The sequence below is a fragment of the Festucalex cinctus genome, chromosome 1, assembly GCF_051991245.1.
Source record: "Festucalex cinctus isolate MCC-2025b chromosome 1, RoL_Fcin_1.0, whole genome shotgun sequence".
NCBI classification, from domain to species: Eukaryota; Metazoa; Chordata; class Actinopteri; order Syngnathiformes; family Syngnathidae; genus Festucalex; species Festucalex cinctus.
In genome coordinates, this window is record NC_135411.1 from 16,095,280 (window position 1) to 16,109,479 (window position 14,200).

Sequence of the window (14,200 nt, forward strand, 5' to 3'; positions counted from 1 at the left end):
TACATTACATCTGACATGTTGCGATACCGTTCAAATTTCAAATCACAAGCAAAATCAGTGGCCAACGAATTTACACATCTTTGTGGATACGGGTCTTGCATGGCTTCTCATTAATATAGAGTCAACGTACAGTCGGGATAGTGCGAGACGTCCACGTCGTGGCTGCCGCCGTTGAGCGGCTGCTTTCCGAAGACCTGCGCGTCGAAGCTGGCGTAGTCGAAGCGGATCCTGCTGTACTTGACCACGTCCTTGCCCAGGCTGCTGTGCAGGGCGGCCATCGGGTGAGCCAGGCGGTAGTTAAAATGGCTAAAGTCGAACTTCTTGACCAGGCCCACGACCCTGCGAGCGGACACAAAATGAAGGACGGAACACAATTCAGATTATTTACTGTTAAGCATTGTATCGGAAAGCAGGTGTTTTTTTTGGGGGGGGTTTTCCCCATCGACAGTCTGGGAATTGATGCTGTTAGTGCAGCAGTTAATTATATTGAGGCTAAACTTAGTTATAACTTTATTCTGATTAAATTGTAATTTCTTACTTCAGTCTCATAAAATGTTTATTCCATTTTTTTTTTCAACAAAATTCAGATTTTGATCTTGTAAAAATTCAGACTTTTCTCGCATTTAAAATATGGCAATATTTTAATATATTTTTAAAGTTATTTTTGGGCTCTTGTGCAAAATTATCCTTCCACTGTTGTGACTTACCCATAATACCAAACTGTTCACATAATACATCAATAATAATTTCATATTGAGTTTCTCATAAAATCACAAACTTATTCTCATAATGCAACTTTATTGTTACCCGACTAAATTATATAGTGGGAACAACTACATTAAAAAAAATTTTCAGTTTTATTCTGATTAAAATACTTTTTCCTCTTGTAATATTACATATACTTTAGTTTCGTCAAATTACATTTTCTTCAGTAAAATTCTGATTTCACTGTACAAATTAAGACTTTTCCCCTGTAAAATTGACTTTACTCTCGTACCGTATTTTCCGCACTATAAGGCACACCGCATTATAAGGCACACCTTCAACTAATGACATATTTTCAAACTTTTTTCATATATAAGGCGCTACAGTAGAGGCTGGGGTTACGTTATGCATCCATTAGATGATCCTGCGCTAAAGGGAATGTCAACAAAACAGTCAGGTAGGTCAGTCAAACTTTATTAATAGATTACAAACCAGCTTTCTGACAACTCCATTCACTCCCAAAATGAATAAACAGCTCTTTTATTATTTTCTCTGAGGTAAAGTATTAGTATTAGCTAGCGATCCAAGATGGCGGGATAAACTGCGCATGCGCATCACCGATCGTGCAGAGTCACCGATAGCGTCTTGACAGCGAGACCAGTTGCGGCTCAATATTGATCGATATATAAGGCGCACTGGATTATAAGGCGCATGGTCAGCTTTTGAAAAAATTAAAGGCTCTTATAGGCCTTATAGTGCGGAAAATACGGTACTCTGAATATCACAACTTTATTCTTGCACTATTGTGACCTGTCTCGACTTTTTTGACCAGACCCACGACCCTGAATGCGACAATAAAGTTAAAGACGTTTGAGGCTCAGAAAACACAGTAAAAGTATTGTTTTCGAAAGCATTTTTTTTGTACACATAGTCTGGGATTTGATGCTGTCGATGCGGCAGCCAGGTTGCCAGACTAATTAATATAGCGGGAGTGGGCATCCTGCCCGTGATAAATCCAGCGGGAACAAAGAGTTCTGCTCTTTTATCATTTCTAATAGAGTGGATGTAGCTCACAACAGACTGTGCGTTCTGTAGGGATCGCTCAATAAAGCACAACATGAGTGTTTATCACTTTTTTTTTTTGCAGAGCTTAACTTGCACAAGAACCCCCCACCAACACTGTCTCCCCCCGTTATCACAACCCCCCCCCCCCAACTCTCCTCCAGTCCAGACTTGCGTACGCTAATTATTTCTCAGCCCACGTGACGGCTTTAAACGCGCCGGCTGGCATGGCGCGTACCTCGGCGAGCGATCGGGCGTTTGTCTGCTTTTCAGGCTCTCGTCCGGAGGTTTGGAGATTTTCACCGCGGCGGCGATGGGGCAGCCCGACAGACTGGGAAGACAATCAAACAGGGTGTGAGCCAATCACTGGCGCCCTAATGGCTCTCTGTGGTGCAATATTATTATTTATTATCTTTATGGGTGGATTGTTATTATCATTTACCTCCGGTGGGTGCTACGGTTGCTGTTGACATGGCCTCTTCCCGTGCACCCGGGAGTTGGACACTTGAGGACGTTCTCGTGCATGGCCAAGACTGAGAGGACCAGAAAGAGAGAAAGAAATATGAATGTTAGCTCTTTATTGGGAACCATACTCGCTAATAATCTGAGCCGTGGCAGCCATTTTACCTTAGAACAATATCAAGTGTGGCACTAAACGTCACCAGAAGTATAAAATATCCTCTGAACTTACTGATTAATTATCGTTTCTTACGCAGTGTGAGATCAAAGCTTGCAATGACTTATTCTTTTGTATGAACGGCAACAGGTGGATATACAAAAATTTTCTACCTTCTGCCAATCTAATGAGTGAGCGCTGACTTATTCTGCCAGCCGTTATATGTCATTGGTATAGATAGAAAACAAAATGTTTGTTGGCATAATTGAGCGTGAAATTAGATAAACCTGTACTATGGGCTATTAGCTCTAACTTGGGAACCTTATTTGGCTACTTATATGTGTTCAAAATAGACACTAAACCAGTGGTGTCCAAACTACGGCCCGGGGGCCATTTGCGGCCCGCCGTCCATTTTTCGGTGGCCCGCGACATATGCTAAAAATGGCATTTGACTCAGCTCAAATAAAATAAACAAAACAAAAATGTTCGGAGATGGTCAAAGTAAAAACAGGTGCCATTAAAGGTTATTTTAGTTAACTAAAACTAATGAAAAAACTAAAACCAAAATTCAAAAAACAATATTGTTACCGAAATAAAATAAAAACAAAAATGTTTTTTTTTATAAAACAAAAACTAACTGAAACTACATTTTATGTTTACAAAACTAACAAAAACTAACTATAATTATAGCAAACATGTCCTTCGTTTTAGTCTTTGGTAATTAATTGAATGCACGAGCCTTTGGGGATGATTTTAAATGTGATTTTTAGTAGATTTATTTTGATATGAACCGGAATAATGACGTTTGAAAGTGTGTCACACAGAAGTGACGTCATCTCGCAGCAGCCAATAGAAAAGCACCTTCAGATGACATTGCGCCCATGGTGTTTTTTTTTTAAATATTGCACACAAGTAATACACATTTAAAAAAACAAAAAAACAAAAAACAAAAAAAAAGAACTAAACTAAAATTAAGCTTTTTTTTTTTTTTTTTTTGAAAGAACTAAACTAATAACTAACTAAAATGAAAAATTCCAAAACTATAATAACCCTACTGCCATATTACAAATAAATTGGTTTATATACTGTAGCATTTTTCTAAATATGCAAAAGCACAAATAAATTATTTGTACAATTTTTAGGACGAAACAATTTCTCTTCATCACATTACGTGGCCCTTCTGATTTTCTGGCTGTGGCCCTCAAATGAAAACGTTTGGACACCCCTGCACTAAACTCTTCAGCAGATATTGCAGCTAATATAAACAAACTAGATTGCTCTAGATTTTGCTAGAAGCTATCAGGATCCTGTAGAATTATGCAAATTAGCTCCATTGTGGGAACCATATTTGCTTCAATGAGTGTAACTGATGAGAATTGTTTAGATTTTGCTAAATGTTGCCGGTGTACTTTACTTTAGAATGGTGCCAATTAGCTCTTTAATGGGAACCGTATTTGGTACCTTACATTGAAGTCAGGGTGACTTTCTCCAAATACTTACAAATTATTAGAATGCACTAGATTTAGAAGTCACAAAGATTTTTTAGAAAGGTGAAAATTAGCAGTTCACAGGGAACCTTATCTGGTAACATAATGCATAACAATAAGGAATTTTATCTAATTACAGTGCTCTGGATGTTGTTACATGTTACCAGGATACTTTAGAATTCTGCAGATTAGCTCTTTAATGGGAACCGTAAATGCTAACTTAATTGGTTGCTCAAAATCGACCCTGAACGCCTCACGCATGACAGGATGACAATTCTAGATTTTGGATGGTGCTACCAGAAAAACCCTCTAGAGTGGTGAAAATAATCTCTATATCGGGAACCATATTTGGTCATTTAAAGCTGCTCTCTGTAACAATTTAGTCAAAATATCTTCACAGTAGCCTTTTTATTTGACCATTTTTAACTGAAACATGTTGTAATTAGTTGATTAACATATTAGCTGTTCATAATGGGAACTTCTGCAAGTTTTCACGACAGAATTCGGGTTCAAAAATGACGTCGTCATGTGTGCATTGTGAAGGGGAAGGGAAAATGCAGTTTCATTTTTTGGCCACCGGTGGCAGCAGTGATTCAAAATTCAACTTTCTGCATTCAGTAGCTTTAAACAGGCGTTCGAAATGGATATTAAACGTCTCACAATGAGTTTAAGAAACATTTTTAAACTGAACAAACTAAAACAGTGAAATAATTCAGTCAGATTGCCAGATGGAAGTTAAAAACAAGTCTTGCTGTGTTCTCCATTCTAGGGCTGAAAATGTTGAATTTGCAAGCGCTTCAATGAGTCACACTAAATGTTTATGAGATGAATATAGAGAACAGTGAACATTTTAGGCATTCAGTGATGATTTATGTAAGTGCCTGGCGCACACGAGACAGAGCCAGGAAGTGGCCACAATGTACAGTAAATAGCTTAGCGCAAAGAAAAGACGGCCGATTATATTCTTCAAAAGAAAAGCGTCGTTAAGGCCCGCCGTACATCCTTAGAAACTTCTTTTCTCTCCACCACGTCCTCCAATTAGTTGGACTTGTCTTATTTATTTTGTTCAATAGCATACTAGCTCGACCCTTTGATTTGCAAACACTGCCTACACTCCGCTCGAAAAGTTAATTACTTTTCCTGTTGCTTTTGTAACATTACGCTTTAATGTCCAATGTTTGTGGAGTTTTGTTGGAATGTCTTAACAATCGCCAGTATGGGGGGGGGGGGAGAAATAAAAAAATGTGAAAAAAAAAAAAAAAAGACTTCAATGCACATAACAGAAGAGACAGACAAATCCTTTAAGTTACTTGTTAGCGTGATGCACATTTGAACGCAATTCAATTTTTAAGCAAGACTCGCTCCATATGAGCATTGAATAGAATAAAATAAACACTTTATGTATAAATATAAACAAGATACATAAATGCAAGATCTGTGTTACAAAAATTAAGCGTTGTTTTGATTGACAGAGTTGCTGGGGTGTTTCGAACATTTTTTCTTTTGTCCTCATAAGAGTCTCAAAAGTGTACCACTGCAATCTCTGGTGCTGCCAATCAAAAAATGAGATGTGGCCCAATATGAATATTGAATCCTTCCATTTGCGCACTCACTCTCTGGAGGAACTCGCACTTTATGAGGACATCCGGACAAACTCCTGTGATGCGGGTACAGTCCAGTCACGTGACCCGTGCCATCGCAGCCCGGCGTGGGACACTTAATGTCCCGCTTGTCTGTCCTTGGACAGTCTGTGAAAACATGCAAAAAAATGATTAATAATTAGGGGTGTGAATTGCCTAGTACCCGACGATTCGATCCGTATCACGATTCATAGGTCACAATTCGATTCGATACCGATTAATCCCGATATGAATTTACAAGTCGATTGTTTGTTTGTTTTTTACTCAATTTAGAAAATAGCACTGTAAGATTTGTATGAAAATGTATGATTTATTGATCTCAAACTTGAGTGTTATAACTGTGAGCCACTGTATTTAACAAAGTAACCTTTTTCATGTTAGAACAGCATTGAAATAAAATATTAAGGCTTAATGTTCCATTAATATAACATTCTTCCATGCTTAAGGTGTGAAAGTTAGACGTTTTGTTGAATATTTTCCATCAAATATTTTCCGTTAAAAAATCGATTCGGCTGCCTATTGAATCGATTCGAGAATTGCGTGCTGTAGTATCGCGACATATTGCCGAATCGATTTTTTTTAACACCCCTATTAATAATAGTAATGATTCAATGAAATGATTTCTGAGTATTGGACTCGTAGACTAGCCAAGAGATTGAAATATCATGCAAAGGCAGACACTTTTTTTCTTTTTCTTTTTTTTTTTATGAAAAGCATCTATTAATCTGCCATTTTAGTTAAGGCTGTAGTTGAACACACTTCTTAATGCCCGACCATGGAAAGATTACATGGAGGATTACACATTTAGCCACGGTCATTTGAAGAATCCCGGGGAAACATGAGAGGTACTTTAAGCGGGATTTAAGACTTATGGTCATGGTTAAATATCCACTTGATTCCTATCAAAATCCAATATTCGGAGTAGTCGCAATTTCGTTTTATTATGATTATAAGTCTGTTTATGTATTACTTGACTTGTTGCCAGAATGTTTAAGCGGCAAAGAGGATTTCGAGCGCTGATTCCTCTCGATTTCTTTTGATAATTCTCTTTGCTGCTTTATGAGAGCACACAATGGACGCACACATTTCTTTACTGCACGGCTGGACAACCGTGTTTTACAATATCACTTTTATGGAGTGTTTAATAAATGTATGAAAAAGTAGGATGCAACATGAGCTCCTCTATAGTTTTCATTTGAATTTTTAATTACATGGTGGACCGGATCTAAAATATGTGGGCCCTATATGGCCCATGGACCATAGCATGCCCACCACCTGTGCTTTTTTTGTGGGGGGTAAACAAACATAATTGAACACCTTAAATGGGTGCTCAAAAAACAGACTTCATTCTGAAGAAGTTAGAGCATCAAATATTTAAAAAAAAAAAAAAAAAAAAGAGGAGCTACCTTTATAAAGTTCTAACCATATATTAGGAGTGTAACAAAAACTGGTTTGAACTGGAAAATCATTTTTGGATTTAAAAGATGCGAGTGCATCGAATCATTCTATTAAATATATCAAGATATGTATAGAATCGTCTTTTATTGGCGAGCTTTAGCTTCGAAGGAAATGGCACATTTACAGTACTGACAAGTTCATTCAAATGTATGTAAAATGACAACAACAAAAAAGACATTGCATCATACCTCTTTGAATTTTGTACCATATCGAACCAAATCGGATCGTTCCAATTTCAAATCTAACCATGCTTGTATCGTTTCTCACCACATGCATTAAAAATCATATCAAATTGTCTTTTGTGTAGAGATGCACACATTTAAATTACAAAAACGTACAATTATATAATAATAGTATAAAGATTAAAAACTATATGTAAATAGTTTATATTCTCAAAATGTGAATTAATAAAAAATTTAAAATAAAGATTTTTTTTAATTATTTACATAATTAAACAAAGGAAACATAACAATAAAAATAAATATATATTTCAAAATAATTACATGCCAAAATAAAAGTAGAAGACCATGTATTCCCATATTAATAAAAACTGCTTAGGTTTGAATTGTATTTTTTTTTGTACTCTGTTTATAAAGTAAATGGGAAATATTTTTATGACCAATATGAATTTTGAAAAATTCTTTGTTACAAAACATATATGCCCACTTTATGATCAATAAAACAAAACAGAAAAGGTAATAAATAAATAAATAAATAAATAAATAAATAAACAAATAAATAAATAAAATACCTCTATATTCTCTGACTATAACAACTAGGGCTGGGAATCTTTGACTGCCTCACGATTCGATTCGATTCGATTACGATTTTTGGGTCTACGATTCGATTCAGAATCGATTTTCGATTCTCGATTCAAACGATTTTCGATTCCAAATGATTTGATTGACAAATGATTTCTGCTTCAATTTACAGATATGCACAACATTGTCATGATCTACTCCAGTCTGCTTTGCAAGACAAAATGACAAATAGAGACATGAAAGTGTCTTTTTATTTTTTTTATTTATTTTTTTTAACATTTATTAATTTTGTATTGTAAGTGCCTTTTTCCACAAAACAGCATGTGGGCTACAACTGCCTTTCCCCCTTCTTCTTCTTCATTTCTAATTTAAATAAAATCGATTTATGGATATTAACTTCGATTCGATTAATGAATGAGAACCTCGATTCTTTTATGAATCGATTTTTTGGCACACCCCTAGTAACAACCCAATAAAAATTGAGGCAAGACCCATATTGGCCGGAACCCTCAGTTTGCCAACCGCAGCCCTGCAAAAGGGTGTCTACATACGCTACTCTTACCTTTGCCCGAATGGTAGCCGAGCCTGTTGTCCATGTCCATGACGCGCTGATGCCGCCTCTCATGGGTCATCTGCTCCATGAGGAAGCGGTCCATCTCGCGGTAGGCGTGATGCAGGACCTGCCTCTGCTCCGTCTGCAGGGTGATGGCCTGCTCCAACAGGCTCAGATTCATTCTGCCGCGGCCCACTTCCAGGCCTCTCTGGTGGAGGTGGTCCAGCGCCCAACCCTCCAGCCGGGGAGGCCTCTCCACCTCGGCGTCACTGTCCCCTTCCTCCTCCTCATCCTCCGGCATGTATCTCCGGAAAAGGCCGCCCCCTCTGCTCCGGTCCGGGTGAGGTTCTTCCTTCAGGGGTGAAGGGTCGTCGCAGGTTCTGGAGGGGCTCAAGCCGTTCATTTTTGCCGAGAAAGCCCAGCGGAGCTCCGTCGGGCTGCGCGGGGACGACGAGCCGCTTAGCCTGTCCTGACTTTGGTTGTCCTCTGCTTCTTCTTCGTCGTCATCATACATTTCTGGCGCGCTGACCTCGCACCGAGGCGAGCCCTCGGGCGTCACCTCTGACCACCCCAGCGAGTCGCCATGTCTGTCTGGCGCGCCATTGATTGGACTCAAGTTTCCCTCTGAAATGACATAGAAGCATTCAACATTTACACTTATTTTCGTATACGGGTGCATTTATATGTCTATATATATATATATATATATATATATATATATATATATATTAGGGATGGGCGAGTACCGATACCAGGTATCGGTACCGGGCCGATACCAGCCTTTTTTCAAGTACTCGAGTACTCGTGACGCAGACGAGTACAAGCGACCGATGGCAGAGGGGGAAGACGTTAAGTGAGTCCTCCTTGCCTGTAACTGGCGCTAGCTTGCAGCAGTTTTTCACCAAAACTTCACCGGTTTGGAAATACTTCAAAATTGTGAATCTTAAACTAAAAGAGCATTTTTGTGTTTTATTTTGAGCGTTAAGACTATTGAAGAGTGACTGTGCTGTTTTTTTTTTGTCAAAATTAAAGGAAATATGTTTTTTTTTAAATATCTTTTAGTGATTTTTTTTATTTGTCAAAATGTGCTACTGGTATAGGCAGTTGGTATCGGTATCGGTGAGTACTGAGGGTCTGAGTATCGGTATCGGTACATATATATATATATATATATAGTAAAAAAAAACTATTACGAAGTGCAGGCCATGCCGCTCTCAGGATACCCCCGTCCTGAAGGAACAAAACACTCTGAAGCGCGGGGATAATAATTTGGATGTAATCTTCCGAAATCCTTTTAAGGTTTTAGAACTTGTGTCACTTTCGTCCAAATAATACAGTGAGAAAAACATGTTATTGTGAAGAACACATGTAACAGCGTAAGGTTGCGGGATTCTCAAGTAATTACTCGCCACTAAGTATATTTTAGATTTACGTTTATGAAATGTGTTTGTCTTATTTTCCTCGTGGGCTGAACATGAAAGACCAAATTGAGGAACTAAATTTGTTTTTGCTTTTTGTCTGAAGCAACAAAGATTGAAGATGAAGATTATGGGGGGATTTACTGTACATTTTTTTTCCCCCCGTTTTAAATAATAATTAGTTATGTTTGTTTTGAAGTTGAAGCCAAGCAGCAAAATGTTGTCATCTGCTCAAACACTGATGTCAAAACATGAAATCTGCTTTCTGGGGATGAAGAGAAGGAAAGTAAAACAAAAAAATTGAAAGGAGGAAAGTGGTGATGATGATGACGACGATGACAATTCTTCGGGCCCATGATTGACAGGGGCCTCACTTAAAAAATAAAAATTAAACAAATAATATTTGTTTGCAAATATATCTTGACATCACAACATCAGTATGTTTACAATGATATGATTGTCTATCCACCTTTTTTTTTTTTTTTTTAATATCGCGTATTCTGTTTAGGCTCGCCAAACTGCAAAAAAACTAACAAAAAAGCAGATTACACCCTGGACTGGTCGCCGGTCAATCACATGGCACATATGTTGAGAATGACAACATTTCACACCGAGTGAGAATTGAACTTTGCGCTGGAATGAACCGTCACACTACCAGTGACATCATATGATTTGGAATCTTGTAACAGCAAAATTTCTTTCCTTTTTTCCTCAAACAAAATCTTAACGTCTTCTTTTAATATGATTATGATTTAATTCTTGTAACGTTGCGACTCCTTTCTCAGTAAACCACAAGTTTCGTACAATTATTAATTCAATCTCATAAGAGTACAAATGAACAACTATTTGCTTGAATAATTCTGATTTTTTTTTCATAAATATTGCTACTTAATTCTCATAAAATTACATTGTGAAGTCTGTCTCGTAAAATCGACGTTTTTTTTATTTATGTAAAATTGACAATGTTATTTTCATGACATTAGATGTGATTTGTTTGTCATAACAGTATGACTTTTTTTTTCTCGTGAAATTATAACTTAATTCATGCGACATTTTTTTCTACTCATTGAGAGCAAAGAGGTGACGATTTCTTTTTGAACACATACCCACAAAGTTTCATGCCGATCGATTGTAAATCTAACTAATAAACGAACAAATAAACTAACTAACAACTACAAGCTCACTCACTCACTCACTCACTCACTCACTCACTCACTCACTCACTCACTCATAGGGATAACACGATAAGTGCAATATCGTGATGTTAAAACTGCCACAATATCGTCGTTGTCATGTTTACAATATTTAAAAGGAACACATTTGTTATAAAAAGTCATGTTGATTTCCATTTGTGCAGTTCTAGCACCCTCTAGTGGCTCGTTTATTAGTGCAATTTAATTTTCATTAGGGATGTTTTGGCCTTCTATGTTTAAAATCTATGCTAATCGTCAGATGAAGGGGAAACTAATTTGCTTGTGAAGTGATCAATGTGTGCTTGCATTACCAAGTAAGTGTCTCAATATTATTAGAGATTGGAGGTGGTTTATATGCATTGCTGTTATGTACAAAAGAACAATATTGTGCTTTTTTTTTTTTAGTATGAGCTCTTTTTTACAATATTGTGATCTTTTTTAAATATCGCCAACGCCCCCACAATATCGTGATAATTATCATGTCGTGAACTTCATATTGTGATAATATCGTATCGTGATGTTTGGATATCGTTACATCCGTACTCACTCACTCACTCACTCACTCACTCACTCACTCACTCACTCACTCACTCTCTCACTCACTCACATCTTTGCACTGTTTTTCCCACCCGGTTGTATTTGTATAATATGGAGTGCAAATGTACCTCAGCATTATTTTTAAAACTATCTCAGGCAATGTTTATGTCCAAAACAAATGCTCACCACACCTAAATTACAAATAGCCTAAAATCAATTTTTGTTTTTGTTTGAGCTTATATTGTATCAGGGCTGGGAAAATCATATGGCCTACAATGAACTATTCAACGCTTAACCCACAAATGGTCATAACGACCCTCGGAGGATTGGTTTTGTCGACTTATTGGAGGCCCATATTATATTTGACAGATTTGAAAAGCTCTTTTTTGCCTGGATTAATTTTACATTTTGACCCATTTAACAAGTTTGCTAATTCTGTCTCACCATCATCTTCATCGCCATTATCACCGTCATCGTCAACATCATCATCATCCTCATCCTCATCCGTGTGATCTGATTCATCCATTGAATCCTACTTTTTGCGATGCTCTCACTCTGTCTGGCCACTTAAGAGGATAGAAAGTTTAAAAAAAAAATAAAAAAAAGCCAAAGAGCCTTAACCGAGCATAAGTTTTGAAGCGTTTGAGAGGATCAAGGGAGATTTGACGGAATCAATCCAGCTGATAGCCTTCCATTGTTAATCACTGACCACCACTTGAGAGACACGACTGGTGTTAATAAGTGGTTGTTTCGCGTGCGTTTGGGAGGATGACTCTAACCCTCTTTAGCGGACTTTAACATGCACCGAGCGGGCTTCAGCCGGCAGCCGGAAGAGCGTGCCAATGAAATGACTGGGAGCGCACAATATAGACTCCAGCAGTATTTTACAATGCCAGTTCCAGTATTCCCGTTTCCATTCATCCATTTTCTATAGCGCTTGTCCTCATTTGGGTCGCGGGTGAGCGGGAGCCGATCCCAGCTGATTTTGAGCGAGAGGCGGGGTACATCCTGGACAGGGTGACAGTCAGTCATAAGGCGACGATAGACCGAGCAAGCGTTCACATTCACAATCACACCTAGAGACAATTTAGAGTCTTAAATGTAGCTAACGCATGTTTTTCGATTGTGTGACGGGCATGCAAACTCCACATACAGAGAGGCAGCTACCACCTCACCTCTTTAGTCTATAAAATAGAGCAAAGTACACAAACAAAATTTGCCCATACATGTTCATATAGAACAGTGGTGTCCAAACTACGGCCCGGGGGCCATTTGAGGCCCGCCGTCCATTTTTCAGTGGCCCGCGACATATGCTAAAAATGGCATTTAACTCAGTTCAAATAAAATAAACAAAACAAAAATGTTTGGAGATGGTCAAAGTAAGAAGGGAGGGTATCGAAAAACTGGTGCCATTTAAGGTTATTTTAGTGAACTAAAACTAATGAAAAAACTAAAACTAAAAAAAAATATATATATATTCTGACCGAAATAAAATAAAAACGAAAACTAACTGAAACTACATTTTATGTTTACAAAACTAACTAAAATTATAGCAAACATGTCGTTCGTTTTAGTCTTTGGTAATTAATTTAATGCATGAGCCTTTGGGGATGATTTTAACTCATTCACTGCCAGTCATTTTAGAAAATTTTAAAATTGTCAATACTCACGTGATATTACATTCAATAATTATATATAAACCGAATCTACCAAATAACAGAATAGACTCCCTACTTTTTGCCCCGTCCCGTTCTTTTATAATTGACAGTAGAAAAATGTAGGTTTGCCAAAATACAGCCATTTCTCCCATGGACTCTGAAACTGTGTTTATTTCCTATAAAATGGGGCAATGATGTCATCTACCGGTGGTTGGGCATCAGTAAAGTTGTTTCCAAGTTTGATATTTACAGTGGAGCATGCTCAGATTCGCCTCCATTTAGCACCGCTCTAAAAAATACAATTGACAAGTATACTTGTCAAAGGCACTGAATGAGTTAAATGTGATTTTTAGGAGATTTATTTTGATATAAAAGCGGAATAATGACGTTTGACAGTATGTCACACAGAAGTGACGTCATCTAGCAGGAGTATTGTATTGAATATATATATATACATATACATATATATATATATATATATATATATATATATATATATATATATATATATATTTCTTTTTTTCTTTTTTTAATTCTAAAGACTTTAGCATAGAACTGTATGTTCTGAAGACAAATCTACACAGTACAAAAAAAAACAAAAAACAAAGCCAGTAACATGTATTTACATTCATGCAGCAGCCGCGCAGGTTTTGTTTCACATCCAGCTGGACACATACACACACACACACACACACACACATAGAGTAAAAAGGAGAGAGAGAGAAAAAAAAAAAAAAACTTGGATCCCCGCGTCGGTTTGTGTGTTGGAGCAGGTGAAGAGTTGTCACTCCAGAATAGCCATTAGCAGCACTCTGCAGCAGGCCTGCACTTGGCTGCAGCTGAACACAGCGCGGCTCCACCAAAACAACAGCCCGATTTCGACGCCTTCCAACACGGCGAACCAACGAGCGACTCCCCCCCCCCCGCTGCTAACGCTCTCGCTGTCACTCTCGTTTTGAACGGGAAAAGCAGAAATAGCCGCAATAAAAATGGTTCGAACCGCTCCTCCAGATTGTAACAGCAAAAATATGATCCACTCCACCAAAATCACTTTAATCATTATAATGTAATGTGAACCCCCCGCATGGAAATAAATCAATTCCATTTCCAGT

The 14,200-nt window shown here is 37.7% G+C and overlaps 1 protein-coding gene and 1 long non-coding RNA gene across 8 annotated transcripts in view; one reads left to right on the forward strand and one right to left on the reverse strand.

Moving 5' to 3' along the window:
- The window catches only part of LOC144017676 (uncharacterized), a 121,270-nt gene that overhangs the window by 29,307 nt on the left and 77,763 nt on the right, over positions 1 to 14,200 (forward strand). The window lies entirely within an intron of this gene.
- The window catches only part of st18 (ST18 C2H2C-type zinc finger transcription factor), a 68,522-nt gene that overhangs the window by 23,249 nt on the left and 31,073 nt on the right, over positions 1 to 14,200 (reverse strand). For all 6 annotated transcript variants that reach the window (XM_077519449.1, XM_077519441.1, XM_077519452.1 and 3 more), the window contains exons 6-10: positions 8,292 to 8,906; positions 5,484 to 5,618; positions 2,210 to 2,300; positions 2,006 to 2,098; positions 131 to 339 (exon numbers count right to left, since the gene is read on the reverse strand). In XM_077519449.1, the coding sequence (XP_077375575.1) occupies positions 131 to 339; positions 2,006 to 2,098; positions 2,210 to 2,300; positions 5,484 to 5,618; positions 8,292 to 8,906 (1,143 nt within the window). The remainder of the gene's footprint in view (positions 1 to 130; positions 340 to 2,005; positions 2,099 to 2,209; positions 2,301 to 5,483; positions 5,619 to 8,291; positions 8,907 to 14,200) is intronic.